General features: G+C 40.3%; 1 protein-coding gene across 5 annotated transcripts in view; it reads left to right on the top strand.

Annotated features, from left to right (window-relative positions):
• Positions 1 to 109: 109 nt before the first annotated feature.
• The window catches only part of pde8a (phosphodiesterase 8A), a 38942-nt gene continuing 14261 nt past the window's right edge, over positions 110 to 24790 (top strand). For 2 of the 5 annotated variants that reach the window (XM_088370660.1, XM_088370659.1), the window contains exons 1-5: positions 111 to 352; positions 1473 to 1590; positions 20552 to 20608; positions 23344 to 23534; positions 24451 to 24507. In XM_088370660.1, coding sequence (XP_088226786.1) covers positions 159 to 352; positions 1473 to 1590; positions 20552 to 20608; positions 23344 to 23534; positions 24451 to 24507 — 617 coding nt within the window. In that variant the 5' untranslated portion in view covers positions 111 to 158. Of the gene's footprint in view, positions 1591 to 11995; positions 12145 to 20551; positions 20609 to 23343; positions 23535 to 24450; positions 24508 to 24790 lie in introns of those variants that run through there. The other 3 variants (XM_088370661.1, XM_088370662.1, XM_088370663.1) reach the window with 3 other exon arrangements.

Genomic DNA, 24790 nt, shown 5'->3' with positions numbered 1-24790 from the left:
AAAAGTGCATCGAGCGCAGTTGGTGTATTCAAAGTTCCCACGCCGAGCGGAGGACCACCCACTGGCTGCGGGAGCGCGGCGCCCATTAGCTGCGCGCACCTCATTTGCATTAACGTCAGTAAAGGCTGTAGGTCAATCCTTGCGGGTGCTTTTATTGGATGTGCCGCTGTCAAGCAGCGGCGAAGAAATGGAAGGGCAAACGCCAGGCAAGGCAGAGAAAAGACAAGCCTAAAAACGAGCTAGCCGTTGCAGCTTCATTCTCGCTCGTCCCTGCGCCCTCGATACCTTTAATCATCCTGCACCGAAAACTTGTCTTCAAACACTGCCTTTTTTGGGCACTCTCCAGAGGGCGGTATGTTCGTCATTTTTACAATTTGACAGCCTCTACATACATCCTCCGATTTTTTTTATTTTTTAATTTTTTTCACTCCCAACGCCGCCACCACCGGAATGAGGAAACATCGAGGAGGAGTCCGGAGACACTGCTCCCGGGTTGGGCTCATCCTGAAGCGGGTAGCGGATGCCTGAACGCCGGTTGGCTCCTCCGCGTCCCCCACTGGCCAATTCTGGAGCTGATACATGGGGAGTTGCGTTCTGTTCCACTGGGAATGCTTCGACACGAGTGTCCACAAGAATGCCATGCAGTGTGAATATTGCAGCCTGTTGATGATGAGGATGATGCTGCTCGGCTCGAGGTTGGAGCAAAGCACAGTGACAACGTGTACCTTGACCGTCCTCAGCTGAAGTGGGCCAACAGATTGTTCCAAAAAGAAAAACCACACACGTTCTGTCTTGTCTTTATATTCTTGGATGGCACCAGGGTGGATAAGGACCACTACCAATGCAAGATTGCACAGCAGAAATGGATAAAACTGTTGCATGAGGCTGCACTGCGTGCGTGTGAGCGTATGTGAATGTGTGTGTGTGCGCGTGAGTGTGTGTGTGCGCGCGTGCATGTGAGTGTACGTGTGTGTGTGATTGTGTTCAGGCCTACTTGACTGAAGAGCACAAAAAAGCAACATGAAAAATGGTGATGTGGTACGAGTGTCAAGAGGAGCCTTGTGGGATCCGAGCAGTCCAGCTGAACTATAACCCAACTTTTTTCCCACCCGCCAAAGAAGGACGGCTACTTTGATTAAAGATCTCCAATTAAATTCATGTGAAAAAACAAGAGAGAGGAAATCAGCTTCCTGGTCTCCTGGAGGGGTATTTGGGGGGGGTTGGAAAATTATTATTCATGCCGCTTTTCAGAGCAATTACAGAACTGGATTTGTTGTGGCCCAGATGACATATATCTATTTATATATTTAAGCGGAGAAAATCGGCATTTTGTGTCATTAAGAACGACAAGTGAGCGTATGACACTGGTGGCCCTCAAGCTAACGAGAACTTGCACAAAAAAAGGACAGGAAAAAAAAGGCTGAAGTGAGTTGAAGCATGGGCTGTGCTTCAAGTATTCATATCTCTGATAGGGTGGTCTACCACAGTGGAAAAGAGTCCGAGGATTCCCACTCGCCCCAGCAGACAAACACCACTCAGCATCAAGGAAATCCTGTCTCGGGACTACCCCTCAAACCCCAGAGCTGCAAGGTGAGGGAACTCGCGCACGCAAACACGCACGCAAACACACACACACACACACTAAATATTTGTTTGTCACATCCACCAAAGGACTTTGCAGTGTTGAACTACTAGAGAAACTTGAATTGAGTCTCACTTCATTAATGCTGCACCTAAATGATGCTATGCTTCCTTTTCATATTTTTATGCCCCCTTGTTGGAAATGTTTATGAAGGTGGATATGTCATGTATTCCTAAAAAGTACCTTAATAGTAAGCGACTGTAATGTTATGTGCACTTTGAAAATGAACAGAGCCACTGGTATATGCTTGACTACATTTAGAGGCCACACAAAACGTCTGATTGAGTGACGAACCAGAGCTGAAATCTGTGTCAAAGTTTTCACTCGACATATTTGGCCTCTGCTTCACCTTTCTACTGCTTCTCATTAGGAGGCTTTCTTGCCAGTACTTATGGGGGCCTCTAAGACCTCTTATATAAGGTCATCATACAAAAATATACCTTTTCTTTTAATGGAAAAATGACAAACGTAGGTAGGATTGACACTAGCACACTGCAAAGTGTACACTATGTTGCATCATCACAAAATCTAACAGTTCCATTTGTCTTTTGGACCATGAATAATTGCAGTCCGAGTGGCGTAATGAGATGTGCTGCTTGGACGCTTCGAAAAGAGATGTGCTTCCCATCAGGGGGATGATCAATTTCATTCTCATTTGCATGTTGTGTAAGAGCTCACACATGCACGTTGGTGTGTTTGCTGCGCAGTAGGCTGAGATGAGAAAGACTGATGGCTTTGATTTATGGCACAAATCAAGAAGCGAATCAATGTTGAGTTGTTAAGTGAATATTAGTATGAGAAGTTTAAGACGTCTTCGATTCCATTGAAGGTCAAGCACTCATGCTGTCATGTTTGCATGTAGAATTGAAAGGCAATTTGTTTAGGTACCTACATTTTCAAAACTAGTTTCCCGGTATTTTTAAGAACAGGCCAATAGGTTCAGTTTTAACATCAACGGTTAACATTTTCTGAGATTTGTCTTTGTTTTTATATGAATAATTTTGCTGAGTTTGGCGCAACCCTGTTACAGATACTCAGGTGCCTGAATAAAATATTATTTAAAAAGCATATTGCTATTTGAATGCTAATTTCATTTTACTCTTACTCTAATTACAGTAACCGGATTGTAAGTAACAGGGTTGCAAATCAATGCTAATGTTATTATTATTTTTAGAGTACGTGCTAGCTTTGTTAACGGCCATGCCAACTGGTCAAGAACCTTAATCCTGATGATATGAGCAACAGTGTTGCATTTCTTTGAGCGACATACTACATTATGGCTGAAAAATATGAAAATGATAAGAAAGGTCTTGGTCAGCGCAATTAGCTTGATGTCATTTCTGCTGAGTCATGTCCCTCATGCGTTTATGTTGCGTGACATAATTTCACAGTACAATTATTACTTTTAGAAACTTGTCTGGGATAAAACAATCTTTTGACAATTCAAAAATGAGACTTGAAGATAGTTATAAAAAAGATTATTAAAAACTGTAAAATTGACACCAGGGGAAAACAGCTATTTAAGGTGCTCAAGATCTGTTTGGTATTTTATGTAATATTTAAAAAACAATTTTACCACAGCTCCACTTAATTTTTAACTATTATTTACGCAACAAGTGCAAGGATTATTTAAATTTTCATGAGGTTGGGGGATAGAAAATGTCCTTGTCTGTAATGACCCACGTCCTGTACATCTAATTTAGGAACTAAATGAGCTTGATGATAGCGTGTGTGCACGCATATGATTTCTGCATGTACATTTTGTTCGTCAGACCGCCGCCTCTTTGAGGGCTCGTGTCAACCTGAATTTTGTGGCTAAATGTCTGCGCAGAATGCAGCGAGAAGGCAGCGTGACAGATGCCCCCACGTCAGGACGCCCACTGTGCCTTTGATTGAATTAGTCCCCTGATTGAGTTAGACTAATGGTACACAAATCTCCTTCAGGTGGAAATGGTTAATCCTGAATCTATAAGTTGTCATCTTTAGCGAACTCGCCTGATCTTTGCAGCGACTGGCAGAGTTCAATTGACGCTTAGTGTGGAGAAAAGTGCACTTTCTGTGTTACATTATTGCTAAGCATCAGATGGAGGTCATGTGCTGCAGATGCCTTTGATATTTTTTTTTCTACCGCTCAGAGAGGAAATCAATGATATCTATTGATTGTTTTGGAAATTGTGTCCATGCCACCCTTTTAAAGCCCCTTTTAAACACTAACCCAAAATATTCATGCCCAAGTAGATTTTGCTCTCTCTTTTGCTTTTTTTTTGTTTTCTCTTTTTTTAGCAGCTCCAAATCCCAGTAGGTGACAGTTGTAAGTAGAGCTGAAACAATTAGTTGATTGATCAACTCTTTGCTGTAGGGGAAAATAATGAAAAACCTTTTTAATCTTTTAGTCAGACACATTTCAAAAATCAGTATTCCTCCTCTTTTTAGATTTTTTTTTTTTTTTTAACACTTAACCCTTCTGCTACGTTCAAATTTGCCAACATCATTTATCCTTTGAACGGTTTGGCCTCAGCAGTTTAGAGATCCAGAAAAGAGTAGTTTCACTTGTATGTCCAACCATTGGATTTTTTCTCATCAAATTTGAAACAACAGAATTAATAAAACCAATTAAACTGACGTAATTGATTAATTCCTGGACATTAAATATCACTAACCCGATTCAAAATAGCATTTACATTGAACGTGTTGAAAAAGGACAGCATCATAAATATAGTGATAAGTGCATCCATCTGTTTTCAAATGTAGGGGGTAAAGATAAAATGTTGTCCAAGAACGAAACACTCCACAGTAGTGCACATACTTGAAAAATACACAATATACTACAATTATTTGTAGTTCCCACCACTACAAGCCAATTTGCCATTGCTGCACCATTGTAACATTAGTGGATGGAGAAATAGGTTTCACTAAATACGTAAGCATCCAGAGTATTTTTATTTTTTTTTGTCATGATGTCTGGGTGTATTCAAGTGACGGTATGAGGGAGGTAATTTTGGCAATGCTAAAATAACTCACGGTTGTAATGGTTGCCTAGGATTTTGGCACAGTACAGTACTTCTCCTGTGGAAATAGGGGCTTCCTGACCATAAAAACCCAATTCAGGAAATATTGTAAACTGTGAAATAATCAGTTGTCTTAGTGCAACATTCTCAATGTTGTTTTTTCTCATCCCATCGTGCATATGTGTTCCCTGGCTTGTGTCATTGTGGTTGTGAAGATTGCGCACACATTCATCCCTGTAAGGATGATAATTATCCTCTCCAACCACACACAGCTGCTCGTAGCCACAGTGAAGTTGAGCCTCTTGCAAAAACACAGTGAAACAAATGCGTGCTGTGTGTTTGGAGCTCAGGCGATGGGGAGACAGCGTGCAGGCGTCTGCAGTGTGAGAAACATTCAATAGAGCTTTGGGAGCGTGACGTGAGTCTTTGTCAAGGGTATGGTGCCATCTGGGCTGCTCTGAGGATGATAAGGCTCAAGTACAAGGTCCTGTGATAGTGGGCATTTCTTCGAGCCAAATAGACGGTCACAAGCCTCGACCAAACACGCCGCCATTTGTCCGGCCTTGACTTTTTCCATCGGGTTGCCCGCTTTCCTGAGGTGGCAAAAGTGCTTGCATAGAAGTACAGATACTGTGAGCAAAAAAAAAAAGATGGCCTAAGAGCAGAAAGTAGTGTTTCCAATTTGCAGTTTAAAACAGAACTATTTCAATCATCGGTGTGAACATTTGTAAGGAAAGCATTTTATGACCTTAAAGTATGCCCATTAAAAGATGGCACAATTAGTTTTTCAGAAATTTTCCAATTATTCTTTTGCTTACTGTTATGCGGTTCTTGCAAGTGTGTGTACATGCATGCGTACATGTAGTCTATGTTAAGAATCATCAGAGTAATTTTATTCTAAAGGACGGCAGTGGCTGACTGGAAACTGATCAACAATGAAGCATGGTCAGAAAAAAATGTTGCTGAATATTGCACATGCTGAAGTCAATACACAGTGGCATAATGGGAAACATTCCATGTTTTTAGCATTTAGTCAATATTTTACCTACACGATCACTTTGTCAGTACATTCAAACAACGTCAAAAATGTTTTATTCCTCATCTGCAGTTCCATGCATGTGTAGTAAATGTGTGAATGACATTTATCAAGTTGGTGCAATTTGTAAGTTGTCTATGGCCTTTCCCATTACATTAGCATTAAGCTAATCGACTTTCGTTTGATTAAATTACATGGCTTGGTGAAGCAGTTCTACGTATAAATAAATATTTGATCTATTATGTTATATGATTTGTTTGTGTTACTCGTCCGTTTAAATGAAAGAAGCAGTTTGAAAAATTATAATTAGTGTAACGCACAGGTGTCAAACTCAAGGCCCGAGGGCCGGATCCGGCCCGCCACATCATTTTATGTGGCCCGCAAAGGCAACTCGTGTGTCAACTCAGTGTTTCTTGTTAAAATACCAAAATTGTAAATTGTCTTCCCTTTTAATAAAAGTGAGATATTGCAACATTTTTTTTTAAAAACCCTAGTTTGAAAATAAATTGGAAAATTGTTCAACTTTTTTATGCTGGATTCTGTTGTGTGTAAAGATAGTCCTTAATGGCCCCACGAGGGAAACCATAACTATGATGTGGGCCGCAACAAAAATTGTTTTTGACACCCCTGGACTGTAACTTGACTGGACTTCTTAGAAATGACAAGCCACTAGAATCAAGCACACGTCATGCCTCTTATTTGGAGAATTGTGAAAACGAGAGTATTCTTTTTCCACTGATGTTATTCGAACGTCTCCCATTTTTTGACTTGAAGAGAGAACAAGTGCTAAGAAACTCTTTAAAAGAGTGCCTTAATATGTTTAAGTGTTTAAAAAAAAAAAAAAAAACACTTCAAAGTGAGTCCCAGTTGGTGCGTGTAATGCCCACCCCCAACTCCAGGCCGAGCCAGAAAAAGCTTTCATACCATCAGTCAGGTCAATGCTCGAGTTTGCTGAGCCTTCTGTACAGTAATTACATATTAGGCAGGTTTTACACTGCAGGTCTTAAGGCCACATTGTATTTCAGTGCCAATATCGATTAATCAGTGCATTTGGATGGTACTATATCCTGTATGTCCTTGCTGACTGTATACACTGTGGCAGTATGGTAGGCCATCCCTTGATTTTTTTTTTCTTTCCTTTTTATCATCCCCTTCTTCCTCTCACACTCTTACACTCTCATGACGCATATGCAAAGTGAGCCACATGGGATGGAAAATTGGGTCACTTGAACCACGTAGTCTAAATCCAGCCTGAAATGTGAAATCTGTGCCTCTCCACTGAACCATTTCCATCATGCCCAACTATTACTTGAGGTACGACTTTAGCGGCTCATTGTGTTTTATTTTAAACATTATGGTCAACTAGAGTTTGACCCCATCCTCCCTTCCTGTCCACAGGCCGGCGAGTGGCCGTGTCATTTATCATCTGTCACACATGAGCTGAATGAGTCGGAGGAAATGAGTTGGCTTTCGTTATGGTGCATGACGTCCACTGAAAACGTTTGCAATATAGTTTGATATATATAAACTATACAGTGGTGCCTTAAGATGCGAGTGACCAGGCTTCGAAATATGAGCTGTCACTTGCTGTCATTTAGCTGATTTTTTTGTTTTATAGTTTTGATTTGCAAGCACAGACTGGTGATACAAGACTGGAAGACTGGAACGGATTAAAGACGCTTCCATTCATTTCAATTGTAAAAATGGTTTGAGGTGTCAGTATTGACCGTTCAGATCATAGTGACTGAACAAATAAAACTCTCATATCAAGGCACAATTGTACTATTCATTTTGAAGCCTTTCCCTGAAAGACAGAAGGTCTCCTCCTTCTGAGAATATTCACTTATGACGTGTAACTGGGGTGAAACTAACCTCCCGCTGTTTTAAAATAGCCTTTACAAAGAAGGCCACAGTCATTGCTCCCCCTCGAGGAGAATACGTTTGTCATGAATTCAGCATGTGATACTTTGGCTAGATTAGGAAAATTATACAGTAAAGGTCTACGTGCTGTGTACTTGGGTTCTGTTCAAAGAAGACCAACTTGGTGCCATTCCACTGTTGTACTTTTATATTATGAGAATTGGCTTTCATGAATACTTGCAGTATTTATTCGAGACAAGGTGCGTGTGAAATGGCAGCCAGGCATCAAGGCCAATTGAAAACTTGTCAGACTCTATTGTCATATAGAATTTCTATTTTACTGAGATGCACCTCCCAAACCTCGATAATATTTGGTTTAAGAGATTGCACCAAGCCATGATGCGGCACACTAGGAGGAGCCATTAAACTGCGTATGCCAATCAAAGAAAATCTAAACAAAGATGCTCAACCATAATTAATACGTGAACAGACTAGTCAATGAAGACTTCCCTCTGGTGTTTTGATGTATTTAAAGAGAATGACACTGTGCCATTTTATCTTACAAACGCAGCAAAACCAATGTATGTGATATCATTTCTAATCCAGTGGACCTTTGTGAGACAAAAATACATGGTTTGGTTGAATATTTAGTTTTTGAAATATTTATTTTCTCTTTTATTCTATGCTATGTAAGTGTTGCTGCGCTGTGTATGTGGTGTGAACTAATTTAAAAAGACGGTGTTTAAGTATGTATGGATGTTTTTATAGCATGTGGGAGGGTAAACCTTATTAAATAAAATGAAATTATATGAGCAGGGTATAGAGTATATCCTGAGCGTTTGTGAATGATGCAATACTTAAATTCCTAAAAATAAATTTAGAAAATCCATATTAATTTGATATATTTTGCTTCAAAATGTTGTGTATCTCTTGTTTCAAAGGTTGCTCAGTCAAACATCTTCATTAAAGCGGCCATCTGCCTCTCATCCAGCTGACGATGGGCGAGAGGTGGGGTACACCCCAATCACCAGCCAATCGCAACAATTTAGTTTTCCTTATAGTAGAAACACATGCCAATGTTCAATTTACGGCTGTTGAGCCCTTGGTATTACACCAAAATCCCCTATAACGCTTTATTTGAATGGACCAAGCAAATGGTACAGTGCTGTCATGTGAGCTGAGATAAGATGGCTCAAGGTTGTTGAGTGGTTTTGAAAAGTACAGCATGTACAGAACACGCCATCTCTGTTGCTTCAAAGGACTCGTTCATCTGAGAGTGATCATTCGTGTGACACCATGTCAGTGCCTTCGTTGGTATTGAGTGTGTTTTCAGTCTTCACATGAGGGGAGCATGTGTAACACACTGGTTAAGCAAACGACACGTTTACGTAAGCTTCTTTCTGGAGTGTTTTTATATTTATGTTATTTACATAATTCCACGCCTTCAGCAGTGTTTTCATATTAGGCAAATAGGGGCTTCCGAGCAGAAAAAGTGCAATCACCTTTTATATTATCTGTTGAAAATATAGTGTCTATTGTAAGATAAAGTATGTGAACCCCAATAGCTGTATAAATTGGTCATAAAAGGTGATCTGATTTGCATCCAAGTCCCAACAATGAGAAACTTCTTAAAGGAACACTACACACATGCTTATACATTTGATGTTTTTACTTTACGACATGTAAATGTCACAATGTGGGATGGAAAAAGTATGTGAACATTTGGCTTTAATAACTGGTTAAGCCTCCTTTGGCAGCAGTAACGTCAACCAAACATTGCTTGCATTTGCAGATCAGAGCTGTACAATGTTCAGGCAGAATTTTCCTCTTCACAACACTCTTTGGGGTCAGCAATATTCTTTGGATGTCTGAATTGCCAATTGCCTCAATATCTCAATCAGTTTTAGGTCAGGACTCCAAGTGGTCCATATCAGAAGGTGTATTTTCTTTTCTTGATTTCCTTCATTCGGTCTCTTGGGTCATCCACTTTTCGTTTATGTTTGAGTTTCAGTTGGTGGACAGATAGTCTTTAACTCCTTCGAAATGTCTTTGGAAATGTGGGAGATTATCTTCACGTCTATGATCAAAATGCATCCAGGCCATGAAGTAGCAAAGCAGTCCCAAACCATGATGCCTTCTCCTTCTATATACTATATTTCCCAGAAAACACGCAAAATATGCCCTAAATAGTAATTGTAGAAGATGAGGTCAAGGATCAAATTAAACTCATTACTCAAGGCAGAACTGCACTGCTTGAAACACACACAAAATTTGAATTAGCTCCTAAATTCCTTCCTGTAAGCCCCAAAGTGCTGAGGAAAGCTTTGGACTGCGCAGCACTTCATGTTGGATGACACTTCCCTTGGCAAGATTTTCAAAGTCCCACACATTTAGATTTAGTTTTATATTCAAGAATCCAATGGACACTTTATTAAGAAAATTGGCAGCTGATCTGAAGCAAATTCGCTATGGAAAAACTCCCGAAGACTTAAATTCTTTTTATTGCCTTTGTTCACTTAGGCAGTAAGAAGTAGAGTGTCATTCACTGGATTTACAGTGCATCCGAAAAGTACTCAAAGCGTTTTACTTTTTCCACATTTTGTTATGTTATAGCCTCATCCCATACATTCAACTACAGGCTTGCATTAAGTGGGTGTCTCCTTGCACGTTTGAACGGACACAGCAATGATCAGAGGTCGGAAAGGTTCTTAGACACTGTACTTGTGTAGAAGTACACATACTTGTGTAGGGAAAAAATCTTATTAATAAATTGTATGTTAAGGCAATGATTGTGTCGGATGTCATAATCAGAAGCATAGAAGAAGTAAGAGGTGTCATCTTTCAGTTGTAGTAATCCTGACCATAGGAGAGTCGTCTATCGGATGATGTCATTGTGTAGTGAGAGTGTCCGTGTGGGGACTGGGAGGAGAGCGGAGCCGGCCGGGTCGGGGATGTGGACGCCTCACACAAACACCGGACTTTGGTGTAGGAGACTGCTGTTCATTTCCTCTTTGAAACTCCCAGGCAAGACAGTACTGGGAAAGATGTCATTGTTCCCTAAGCTTTGCAAAAGGGTTGAAAAAAATGTCTATATTCTATTTATAGTTTTGGGAGCTCGGCGCCATTTTCGGTAGAGTGTACATGTATATTAGGCATGTATATTAGGCTAAGAAAATATTAGTTTGGTTTGTCCGCAGATACCATCACTGTGGCAGTTTAGTGGGATTTTAACATCATACAAAACATTTGTCTTTGACCTTGAGTCGACACAAATCAGAGTGGTGCAGTCAGAGTTGCTGAATCACATGATGGTCATATCCAGGCTTTGCACTGAGTTGCAATTTGCACACGACCAGGCATACCGTACATAGTGTATATGATACCGCATCTCAATCATTGGCTGCCATGAGAGAGCAGATGATGTTCAGTGGAAACTATGCAGGTTCAGGTGTTCTGAAAACATATAGCATGTAAAATAATAATAATGATCAAAAAATAATTGTATACATAGGCCAAGGTACTGCATGATTTTTTTGAATGTATTTTCCCCAACATTGTTCAAATGGCCTATTTGGAGCTTATCTGTAATTTTGTCAACTCCTAGTTCGTTCACATTTTATTCTCATAAATGCGTATGATTCCTCTTTAATGTTCCTAGTTTCTTTTTTGCAACCCTATAATAAATACAGTGATTGTCAAAGTGTGGTCGGAGTACCACAAGTGGTACGTGAGAATCGAGGAATAACATGTTCAAACTGTGCATAATGTTATGTATTATGGGGGATGAACTTTTTTAAGTCTAGTAGTGTCAATTTGATGGGAACAGTTCACTTGTATTTCAGTTTTAAGAACAACACATTTGTATTTAAAGGCATAGTGCACTTATTGAGCTATTTTCAGCAGTAATTGTCTATAATTAATTTGCTAATGTCATTTATTTCCATGTACATTTAATACCACTGAGAATAAATGTTGCCACTTGCTGTCGACTGAAAATGATGTGCTGTTAAATGTTAGTTATCCCACTGTAAATATTTTTTTTAGGCGGTACACTTTAAGTGCTTAAACAACGGCGCTGTAATTTCTCTCAATGCGAACCGACAGAAGTTTTCACCCTCGCTTGACTAAGACGGTATGTGTCTGCGTGTGCATCCCTGGGTGTGAGTATGTCAAGTGTGTTTGTGTGCCAAGATCCGAGCCGGCACCACGGCTCATGTCACTCACTGATCCCTCATGCAACGGTGACATCAGTGCCCCTGTTTTAGCAGGTGAACAAGAGGAGGGGAGCCCGGAGATTATATAATGCTTTTTCTTGCTGAGCTCTTCTCTGATATTGTCAAAAGCGAGCAAGTTGGAGAGGTGGAGTCATGTAAATTTGCACATCGAGCGTGGCTGGCGGGACCAAAGTAGGCGTATTGTTAATGCTAATCCTCTCCTCAGGCTGCAGTGCCAGGCGAGGTAATAAAGACAGTTGGATATGGCGCTGACAACATGATAAAAGTTGTTAGTGCATGAAGACTTCTCTTTTTTTGAGCTAGCAGTCTTGATGACATGCTGGACAGGAAGAGGAGGAGCCTGCTGCAATGGAAAGCTTCCTGGTAAGATTACAGTAAACTCTTGTGTCACTGGGTCGGCCAGCGTCCCACTTAGACTTTGTCAAGCTTCTTTACCGTGTCCTTTTGCTTTATTGACCTTTGACCTTACCTAGAATGCGAGTAAGTAGAATGTTGAGTTGAGTGCGGGCGCCCGTGCGAGAATGGTCTGCGTTTCGCGTATCCATTGACGCTCTCCTGCAGCTAGATGTGGAAACGAACACTTTTAGCAAGTATTGCTGATAAATTCAGTGTGTTTTAAGAAGAAGGGCTCGAAGGTCGTGCTTTGGTTCCAGCAAAATGCGGTGTGGTTCCAAGAGAAAGAAATGGAATCCAAAGCTGTCCATAAAACTGGACTCTGGTGATGCTGGGGGGCGATCTGGAGGAGTTTTAGTAAGGGGCTGCTCCCGAGCCCGGTGTGGCTTAGGATTGTGCAGGTCTTATGGGGATTTCACAGTAATCTGGATAAGGACAGAAATATCTCGAAGGTGAACGTTGGAGAAAGTGCTCCACCTCTCCAACTTGCTCACTTCCTGTGCATCGGTGTCCCGTTCAGCTAACAGCATTGAATCTAGTGGCAGATTCTCACATTGGCTTTAAAGACCCAGTCCTTTAAAAAGCACCGTGAGGCTACCAATTTTGTGAAATTAAAAAAAAAAAAAAACGGAATGAACAACTCACGAGACTCTAAAATTCTTTATAGTAAATTCACAAAAAAACAATTAATAACTCAGTATATGACCTCAAATCTGCTACCTCACAAACATAGTTCCATTTGTACGACTTAAGTCTTCTGGGAAAAACAAAGTAGGTTCAAAGGTCACTGTAATTTTGATGTGTTGATTTGGAGAACCCTTCAGAATTTCAGTTTATTGGTGGAAGTTTTTAATTACAAACGTCAGCCAATCAGAGAAGGATGTTAAGTAATAATCAAGTTAAACTGTTTTACTTGAATTTGAAGGGATTTTTTGGGACACTACAAACAAAATAATCCTTCCCAGAAAAGTAAATATTTTTAGCGACAAAAAAAACTACATTTCTCTGCAAACAATCATCAGATTTTTCAAAATTCTTGTCGCGTCGTACTTGGATTGAAGTAGCTATTTCATTAGGATGTCATGTTGCTAGTGTGTATAGAATTTAGTAGAATTAAATTAGAATTTCTTTACTACGGTGTGTCAAATTCGGGAGACATGCTTATTTTCACATTCAAAGGACTTTTATTAGTTTTATGTATTTTGTGGTGGGTCTTATTCAACAAATGAAAATTTCTGGAAAACATTTAGGGCTTTCCAAATTATATGAATTATATTACGTGGGCATCTGAGTAATTTTTCATGGGAAAAACACAGATCTGAACAATGTAAGAACGAAAGAGCGGTTTTATGGCATTGCCTGCTTTTCAAATCTTCACAAAACCTGATTCAATTAGATTGTCCAGCCAGCATGGCAACAATTATTGCAATGCTGAATTTTGCCACCAAGACCAGTACCCGTAGAACACAGTTGAAGGGAAGAGTTCGTAGAAACACATTACATTTCCGTCTGTTAATGCTTGATTGTTTTTTTCGAAGCACCACAAAATCCCTCCTCACTTGTACCCAAATGCAGAAAGCAGGCATGTTTTGTGTTGCGTGTTCCATGTCTGTGGCTCTTCTCATGTGCCTGGAGACTAGTGTGTCCAGGCTCTCAGGACCCCGCACCCCAGTCACCTCCTCCCCCATCAGTCGGCCACTATGCCAGGCGGCATCCGCTCACATACACACTGGCGCCACTATGGGCACGGGATATGCAGGCTGGCTTATAGGCAGTGTCACAAGCCCAGGGAGGACTTTAATGTCACATACAATGTATACAGTACAAGAGGTGGTCACACTGCTTAGATTACACCACAAACACTGTGGGTATGCTCTTGTTCTCAGGATGACCGAAGGAAGGTGCTAATTTGAATTGTGGGGATTTTCAGAGTTGTAAACTTAATGTGTTTGTGTGTGTGTGTGAGAGAGAGAGACTCCCGTTTAGAGCAATGCGTTTGCTTAGTTAGTTTGAGCTACATTATATGAGAAAATGTCTACACCACTACAACTACAAGAAATTTCAAATTCAAGATCGTTCCCTGAACCTTCCCAGCCCTTTGCAAGCCAAGCCAAGGAATCTGTTGTGTGGTGTAAAGCAATTCACAAATTGAATAGTTTTCTGCAAGCTTGTATTTTAGAGCTTCAGACGTCATTCAACATCTTTCAGGAATGAATTCCAAGTCAAGTTCATTCTTCTGTATGAGTGTGTTTATATTCATGTATGCTTGAATTGGGCTGCTATCTGCTGAGGGTAGAGCGATGTCACCAAACACAGAATAAAGGTCACAGCCGCTTCTGCCCAAAATACACCCGATGTGTATGTAAACATGTCTGCACTCTGTAGTGTGACTGCTCAGAAGGAAATGTCAGTGAATACCGGTAGTACTTAAAAACATACACAAAAGTTAAAAATGTTGGGGTCATCTATTCACCTAATTTCACGTTTTACGTGATAACGCACTGTAAAAAAGTTTAGGTTTCAGGACTTTTTCTTTTAACACATTAACAACGTCAAGGAACTGTATTTCTGACTAATCCAATGTTATCTTTATTGAATAACATTTGAAAAAAATTATAAAAAACAAACAAACCTTAAGTGACCCCAAACCTCTCATGATAGTGTATACAGTGGATATAAAAAGTCTACACACCCCGATTCAAATGCCAGGTTTTCATGACATAAAAAAAAAAGAGAGAGTCTTGGATCAACAATTCAAAAACTCTTCCCACTATTAATCTGCCATATAAGATCTCCTCCGTTGGAAAAATAAAACTAACAATTTCAAGAGAGGAAGTAAAAATAAGCAATTCAGATGATGTGGTTGCACAAGTGTGCACACCCTCTTATAACTGGGACATGGCTGCTGTATTCAGAATCGCATGTTTATATTGCCCACAACCTTGACTAAGAAAAACAAAAAAGCCCCAAAGCATGATGAATTTCTAACTAGCTGGTGGTTTAAAAAAAGAGCAACATGACGTCAGATGTGGAAAGTTAAGCTACATTTACGCACCGCCACTACGGATTAATTTACTAATTCTTCCGAGTCGCATTATTCAGCTCAATGCAGCACGAGCATGTTTCCATAGATGCAAACTCTGTTTCCATGCCAGTCTGTATTGGGAGAACATTGAGAGACATTCGGCATGAATTAAAATGAAAAATAATCCATTAACTGATCATTTTCCTTGTGCTGAAAATCAAATACTCAAGTACTGCAACATGGACCAGTTGGACAGTTTTCAAAGGTTTAGAGGTCAAACTGAGTTCACCTCTCAAGAACTTAATGGTCAACCTGCAATTTTAGCCGATGGATCAATATGCTGTGGTGAGCAGCGTATGATTGTGAGAATTTGCAGTGTTCTCACACGAGTTGTATTCAAAGAGCAACAAATGCACAGAATTAAATGAGTTATTTGTGCACATGTGATTAACTAGGGATGTTTGGAAGGCATCGCAAGTTTGCTTGGCCATTGTCATGGATACCTTCAGAGCAAATGCAAGTAGCTTGCACATAAAAGTGAATAATTCTGTTTGAGCTAACACACACACACACACACACACACCATGGGCCCTGTGCGCAGCTATCTGAGTTGCTCAACATATGGCGAGGTTGATGTCGCACTGTGCCATTTCGATTTTTGTATTGTCTGTGCACGATATGAGTGCGCAGTCTATCTTTCTGGTACATGGTGTACGCCCCACACCTGTGGCCAGGACCGTTCCCCTTAATTACACCTAATAAGGAACATTGATTCATCCATATTGGATTCACACTTTTCATCATTCTTGACACGTTGTTGGAGTGTCTAAAACAGTGCCCATTGGTTTGTCATTGATATGAGCCATTGCGAACTGTCCCTCGGGGGTTCTCTTTAGCGCTGGGCCTAGGCAATTTCCTGCCCTGTTATGGTGTCGCTGCTGGTTATAATATAATACTTACCATTTATGAAAAAACCGGCCAATAAGTGATGCTGGTTTTTAGGATAACTTTAAGCAAGTACCATATTTTCCGCACTATAAGGCGCACCGGATTATAAGGCGCACCTTCAGTGAATGGCCCATTTTAAAACTTTGTCCATATATAAGGCGCACGGGATTATAAGGCGCACCTTCAATGAATGGCCCATTTTAAAACTTTGTCCATATATAAGTCCATATATTTGGACACGCCTGCTGTAGTGGCTCAATATTGGTCCATATATAAGGCGCACCGGATTATAAGGCGCACTGTCGGCTTTTGAGAAAATTGGAGGTTTTTAGGTGTGCCTTATCGTGCGGAAAATACGGTATATTGCTAACGAATGCATGGATTGCGAATGAGATGTCAGCCAGAATCTTATGGAAAGTTGTTTCATCTTTTAGTTGATATCTAGCTTAACATCCCCAATGTGCTCTCTGCACACCACTACTACTACTACTAAAGAAGTGCAAGATCTTAACGAGTAGAATTAGACTTGCCCTAGTACAAGTAATATACCAGTAAGGATATTAAATAAATGCCTAAAACCTGTGGTTACAAAGTGGGTACTTTGGTGCTATTTGTTGGTTACAGAAGGCTACTCGCGTGTGACACATTCCTACTTGTTGTTCCTTGTGGCGTAGTAGAATATTGTGGTGGTCGATACACAGAGCGGCCACGTGCATTCTACCGCACGAGCAGGGCGGGCATCCCAAGATCCCCGCTTCCTGATCGCAGCTTTGCGTCGAAGGAAGCTGTTTACTCGTTCTATCTCTCACTGCTGACGTTGGCGCACCAAACAATGTCATCCAATTTCCTGTTTTTCACTGTAGTGGAAAGCCGCGCTCCCAGAATGTATGGTCCAGTGCGTTGTGGAGAGGGATGGAAAAGAGGAGAAACATGAGGAGATCCATAGGACCGGATACAAAGAAAGCAGGATATAAGGATCAGAGGAAAATCTGCTAAGTAAATACAGTCCGTGTATTCAGTGAGAAGTAGTGGGTCGTGAGGAAATCTTGATGGTGATTAGAGCAACTTGGCTGCTCAGATGACATCACAAGAGGAAGACAAAAGTACACAGCTCCAAGTGATGAGCCTCTGTGAAAATGCAAAATTAGTGCCGTAATGATGACAGGAGTTGAGCTGTCTCAAAAATGTGTATCTGTCTGTGTTTCTCAAAGGTGGGCACATAACAAAAAATAGCACAATTTAACATTTAATTGATGCAATGTTTTTGTTGATTTCCCTTTACTTTAATTTTATTTGTGTCATTGTATGATTTTAAATATAAAGAACAATGTGATGCGGTGCTATTTTTTTCCTCCTTAAAATACACAGTACTACTGCTTTTAACAGTTTTTTTCCACACAAGTATTTCTACTTCAGCACAGAGTGTGAGTACTTTTGCCATCTTTGGGATATTGCCAAATTACACTCGCGTTGTTCCTGCGTCGTGCACGAGCAGTGGTTCCTGACTCGTACAGCGTGGCACGGGGCTCGCCATGTTTGGATTGCCTGCCCGCTGCCCTACATGCTCGTTTGCTCACTTCCTGCGCCTTGTTTGTCTTTGCTTGACTGCCAGTGTGACGTTTAGGGGATGCAAATGTTTGGCTGATTCATTGCACAGTGCTGCACTACACACAGCATTTGTGTACATTGCATTTGTGTGCAGTGTGTGTGTGTCAGGGGGGATTTGTGGGAGCATACGGCAGCTGCACTTGTAATGGTCATGTCAGTGTGTGTTAGAGGGAGAAGTCTCATTGGATGGAGAAGGAGCACTTGCACTCTTCTAGGCCTCAGCTAGCTCCAGGCCCTGTGGCCAAACTCCTTACGTCAAGGCCTTAACCTCAGCTAATTCCCCTAACAATCGACATCAGAGGGGGAAAAAAAAAAGCAGGATTTTGAGAGAGAGTTTATCTTCCATCAGGGACATTTACCCAGCGGTCTCGTGTGCAGGAGAGAATGTTCTGTTTCACATCTCCAGGAAAAATGAATGACTGGAATCTTTAGTCATAGTTCATAAAGCTGATGGCTGAGTTATTTGTTCTGACACACATGGTCAACGTCATCGAAATCAAATGTGACAACAGGGAAAGTACAGCCTCTATTCTGACCTCTATAAGCACAATGAACAGCATAAAGTGGTCTTGGCTGCATACTGTTGAAATGTGTGGGCAAGTAATTGTTATATTAAGCGGTATTTGTTGGGTTAAATTACCTTTGTAGATTTAAAGTTAATAAATACTTTGTTGATATACCTTTGGCAAAAAGTGGTAACAAGTTACAGTGGAGTTTTTAATGTTGGTGAATTGGACAATTTAGACTTGATTGGTGAATCAAAATGTTGTCTGTAATGTGCTTTCAATTTTTATTGTCATATCTCGTGTCATTAATCTTCAGAAATACATCAATCATAATACTCACTTTACATTGGGTGTCAGAGGTGTTTTTTATTGTATTGTTATTCATTATAAACTTTTCTTCCTATGTGAAACTGTATCCGTTAAATAAAACAAAGCATCGTAATATCACAAAATCAGGCAAGCTGCTACAAAGCGCACGCCACAAAGACGATGTCAAGAATAAAACCAATACATTTTAAAAAATGTTATCGTGGCATTACCCTTTTTGCAAAAATAATTTCTCATTCTTTTTTGTCACTGATGAACAAACTCACTAAGACAAACCAGGTGCATGCGTAATAAAAATAATACTGTCGTTGGAAGGATTCGACACTGGAATTCCCGGCATGTCTTGAAGTAACCTTATTTTAAAAATAGTTATTAATAATTATAATCATATATAATAAAATAAATAATAAAAATCATTATTGTTAGTTGTTAATTCTCTCACACTGTAGTCAAATTTGTGTGTTGACCCACATCATTATTTACGAGTTGTCATTTTCTGTTCATTAAATGTTCATGCTGTTTGTCCTTGATGTAGTCACATGTAATGGCCACAAAGTGTTACATTATCATAATTGCCGTCACTACCTCCATTGTTTCAGTCCCAAGCAGCATGCTGTGAATGCTAATCGACATCAACACTTTCAAATGGACAACATTTACAATGCAAACCAAAGGAGAACATTTTGTTTATGACCACGGTGCATCAATTAAAAAAAACAAACAAGAAAACATATCGGCATACAGTAGAAACCGACATGCACACACACGGTGTTCCTGTTCATGAATTGATCATGTGGCCACTGTCCTCGTGTTTGTGAGGACATCACTTTGATCACACAGCGTCATACTGCTGCGACTACTCGGACGGCAACAAGCAGCCCAGTGTCAGAATGACGTCAGTGGTGCTACACCGAGGCCTAATCAGCTTTGTTCCCCCTTGTTGTGTCACTGAGTCGGCAAAAGACTTACAGTTCAGCAAGAAATGATTTACGGGTGCCCGGCATGCTCTGAAATTCCTCCCTCTATTCTGCTCCACATGTGGAGACTGTTTATGGAGAAGAGGAATTCTAGTGGGATGGCTGTTCACAAGGGGCTTGGTTGCTATGGTTACTAACCCCTGAGCTGGGTTCCATTTAGAAGAAAGGAAGTGAAATTTGTTGCTGACAAAGATTGTGTTCTAATAGGGTTATGTGCAATGAAGGAAATCTTATAAATGTGAAAGTTTCATTTGACGATAGAGTATATCTCGCAACTTATCTTTACATGTAGTTGAGGTTCTTTCCCACAGTTGAAATTTATTTACACTTTTTTTATACTGTAATGCATTCATTTTTTACATTTTATGCTTACCAGATAATGTTGCTATGTTTAAAGCTACAATAAATACGTAATGAAGTGCAGTTCATCCGCACACCATTCACACATTCACGTATTGAAGAGTAAAATCGTGCTCTGCTGGCGTGTAGCGTCTTGATAGCACCGAACTGTGTTCCAATGAGTTGAGTGGCAATGTATCATTGCTTTGTCTGAGCTAATAGACAAAAGTTGTACTTTGCTAGCATCTTGTGACATCTTAGTGCCAAGCAACTATGTTAAAGTGATTTGAAGAGCTTCAAAGAGACAAATTCCAAACTTATATGTTCTGGAACCTTGGTTCTAATGAACTATGTTGAGTTATGAAACTTCATGAATAGAAAAATTGTGCTTTGCTGCCATATTGTGGCACCTTGCTGACAAGGAGTTCATGTGAATTGATTAACTTAATTGAGATAAAAGTAGTGCCGTAATCAAACTGAGCAGCTTCATTCAGCCTAAAATGATGTGGCATTTTGATGGCAACAAACTATGTTGAAGTGTGTTATAGACCTTCATTTAGTGCTTTGTTGGTATCTGCTGGCAGCTTTAGTCATGAGATGATGTGAATGTTTTCTGTGTAATGACCCTGTATTTCTTTTTCTTTCAGACCGCATTAACAGAGGTGCAATTTGGACCAATGAAGTTATTTAAAGACCCACTTCAGGTATTATAAAACCATACGCAATTTCTGAATGACACTTAGAGTATGTGATTGAATTTATTATCTAGATATTATTCTCCATTTTCAAACAATGAGTGCCCTCATTAAACAAATGTTCCTAACATTTAGAAGCTTCTAACATTTGAAAGCAGAACTTGGCAACACTGTCAACATTTAGAGGCATTTTTCTAATACACTGTATAACATGTTTCTTCGGTTTATTGATGGTATTTGGGACGTACATTTTCCTTTTTTTGTAGTTACAACTGTGCTTAGGTTTAAGGAAAGTGTCAGGGAGACAGTAATAGATGTTTTGTGTGCGATGCAACTTGGGTTGTCTACAAGACCAAACATTTCTGACCAAGAGCATACTATAATGAACAATGCATGCTATGGAAGAATCAGTTCAATTTTAGGCACCAATGTTTTCTGTGTGTGTGTGTGTGGGGTGGTTGAATTTCACAATGTACAACTGCACAGGGATTCAACAATTTCATTTTAAATACCAGACAGACTATATTTATTGGTAGGCTTTTCAATGGGTTCTGCTCAATCTGCAAAGTTTCAACAAAGGGTAAAAAATATATAAATAAATAGGACTAAAACATCTCCATCAAACCATAAGTCAAGAGGACTCAATGGCACACATTAAAAATAATAAAATGAAACAATTCAGCATAAATTAAAAGTATTTTTAAGATATATTTCCAATGCATGACTGAATGCTTAAAAGTGCCATTTTTTTTTTTTTTTTTTGAGTGTGTACTTTGTTGCTTAATCAAACTCATAACTCAATTTACTTGCCCTATTGAAATGATGTGAAATGACGTTAATCTGATTTAGTCCCGAAAGAAAACATCTGGCATCCTGGTGTTGGGGCTCAACGTTAATATCAGTGAAAAAGCTTCAACAAAACAAAGGTTGTGTTTTACCACCATCTTGTGGCATCTTACAGCCAAAGAGGTGAATTGAAGAACTTTTTTATGGCATATAGTGGCATCTTGGTGCCAAGGAACTATCTTGAAGTCATTTGAGGAATTTCATTTAGACTGAAGTGGTGCTTTGCTGCCATGTTTCGGCACCTTGGTGCCAAAAAACTGTAGCTATGTTTACATGGAGACGCTCTGTGGATCCAATTAAATTCCATTCGGATTCATGCTTTTTTTTCTTGATTGAGGTGTTTTATGGAGCGTTTTATTGGCCATTTGGTTACATTGGGAATACTAGGCTCCACCCAGTTTGGGCTGAAACGAGTTGCATTATGCTTTGAACCTAGACTTTTTTTTCCCCACTTTAGTCAAGCAGTGACATATCTGAAACTTGGTCACGCTCAACCCCAAATCTAACACAAAGTCACGGCACTTGTTTGCATCTTGTATGAAAACGTTCCTGCTCTATGATTTAATGCCACGTCGCACCAGAATCATGAGATTAACGTCAAATATCAATGCGATGGAAATAAAAGTGAAGCAGATTCTACGCTACCAAGCCAATGTAACGAGACGGAAAGTAATGAATTACACATCCTGCAATTTCAAATGGGAGTGCACAGAGTAGCTTTGACTGTCTGATGCGCTCCAGTAGGAAAGCGAGTGAGAGATAACCTCTTCCTGTTTTTGTCAGTCCCATCTGATCTCTGCTCCTTCTCCTCTTGGAGCGCACACAATTTGGCCTGGGCCTTTTTTTTTTTTTTTCTCATAACATTTTCATGGTCTACCCTCTCTTTCTTTTACTGCCTTGGACATTTCCCTTTGTGTTTTATCTACAATGCTTTCTGATGTTAGGCATGGTGAGATTTTGTGACAGCTTTATGATGTGTCCGATCCCAGAATACATCAGGGAAAAATGGATCTTATCTCGGCATATGTTGTCCTGCCACAACTGGAATGTTGACTGTTTCTACAAACATCCCAATTTGGAATTCTGCTCCAAATCTGTTTGCATACAGCTGTCAGTGGAGATGCATTTATGCTTTGTGGTACATGTAATGAAAATGTTCAATATGGTTTCCATTAGTAACACTCCTCTCAGGTTCGGAGTGGCCTGCCTTTTGGCTTTAAGCCTTGTTTTGTTACTTTAAACCTGAACCAATTGTCTCAATGAATCAAACTTGTCAAAACATCCAACTTGGCACAAACAAAAGCGGCTCATTTTTTCCTCACTAAAGTCTGGGCTTTGTACCCAAACTTGATTTAACGTGATATAAAATCAGGGAACAAAACTTTTCCTTCTCTGCATTGACTCTGCTCCCCGCCAAGAGTTGGGGGTGACGTCTGTTTGAGAGGGTGACTCATGAATCCACTCTTAGTGCTGCGCCGCTCTTGGAGGCAGGCCCAGATTGCTAGTCCAGTATTTACGCAACTAAGAGGGTCTTTGGAAGTCTCTCAGTGACGGGTTTGATGCCATATAGGAAACACTTTTGACTCACTTTAACTCATTTTGTCATAGATCAAGGCAATAGGTAATCAAACCTGTGACGCGCCTGATTGATGGTTGTTATTGGTCAGCTATGTGCCATGCGATTGGCGACCATTCCAGCTTCTTACCCCAAGTCAGTCGAGATAAGCACCATCACACGTGTGACCCTCATAAGAAAAAGATGGATAGAAAATGGATGAATTCATAGTTGATTATTGGCTAAATGTATAGCGCAGTGACATTACATAAGGTCAGAGAAATAAGTCACCAAATGACTCATAAGGCTAGATGTGCTGAGTCATCCATCTCTTGTCTTGCAGGTACTTTTAGTTTTTGCCAAAGAGGACAGTCAGAGTAATGGCTTCTGCTGGGCTTGTGAGAAGGCCAACTACAGGTGCTGCATGGCGCGAACGCCTGAGTCGGCCCTCGAATGCTTCGCCGAGAAGCTTCACGACCTCGTCATCATTGACCACAGACATTCCAGACACTTTGATGCTGAAGCACTATGCCGGTAGGACACTCGCCATATCGTCCAACTTGTTTTACTTCTCTTTACATTGATGCCATAGTTAGTCAGTTTACCAAGTACTTACTGTATTACTAACTTGACACTTGATAGCATTATTTCATTTATTTTAGTGATATATATCTAATACTTTTTCCCCATTAAAATGAACGGAAATGTTGTGAACCTATCCCAAAACTCAAAACTATCCCTTTAAAAAAACAAACAAAAAAAAAACGGTTCTATACCACTTAGACTGATACCAGTGCGAGTAGTACTTGGTTCTTGAGAAGTCACTGATACGGATACCAAGCACTGCTACCCCGAGCACTTTTTTATATACATTAAATTTCCACCCAAAACAATATTCTAATACACCACTTTTCCTTAAAATTGCCTGTGATGAAATGCAATTTTCTAATTTCTAGTTCCTGATCATAAAATGGCCATTATAGGACGGTCGAAACTGACCCAGTGTGGGCTTTTTTTTTTTTTTTTTTTTGTAACTCATGTTAACTGTTGGTGTAAAATGAATGAGAAATGAACCGTGTCTGCCCATACCACTTTTCTATCTTTAGCATCAGCCCAAACCAAAAGCACATTTACAAACATTCATTTGCCCTGCCCGCCGTATATGTTAACTCCATTCATTTTGACCGCTCCATATGTTCAGTGTACACGCTTGGGCTCAGACGCGAGAACTAAAGGGCCTTTATGACCACTGGCTGGGGTAAACCACAGGCGGATGAGTGGCCCTGTACACAGCATTCTTTCAGAGGACTTGGCCAGCTTGCAGCGCTCCATCATTGGAGCTGCCTGGGAGAATCGGAGCGTGAAAAACTGAAAAATACATTGATTGGATGCCACAGGCTTTTCCGACAGTTGGCCAGCTAGCTAAAGGGCTCTCTGTGTTTACATTTAGGTCAATGAGAGCGGTCAGCTCTTCAGAAAACACTGTGATAGTCGCCGTTGTGAAGAGGTAAGTACAACTCAGCGACCCCTACTCAAAAGCCACGTTTTCACTATATATAACAGTTCAGTCCCGCAGACCTGTCCCCAGACTTTAGCTTTAAAGGGGGGCAATTATTATCAATACCCTACAGACTGTACTTACAGACTGTGCCAAAGCTGGCAAGTACGTATTACCATAGGCACCATTTACAGTACATGTCTAGACGTCACGTTGAGTATGTTAACGCTGCAGCCGTATTGGATGTGGCAAAGTGAAGCGATGCCTCGTTCACTTGCTCCTTTGCAGCCAG

The sequence above is a fragment of the Syngnathus floridae genome, chromosome 3, assembly GCF_059516105.1.
Source record: "Syngnathus floridae isolate MCC-2025c chromosome 3, RoL_Sflo_1.0, whole genome shotgun sequence".
Lineage (NCBI taxonomy): Eukaryota > Metazoa > Chordata > Actinopteri > Syngnathiformes > Syngnathidae > Syngnathus > Syngnathus floridae.
The sequence above is the reverse complement of the archived record's forward strand: the minus strand, read 5'-3'. Positions and strand labels throughout refer to the sequence as shown.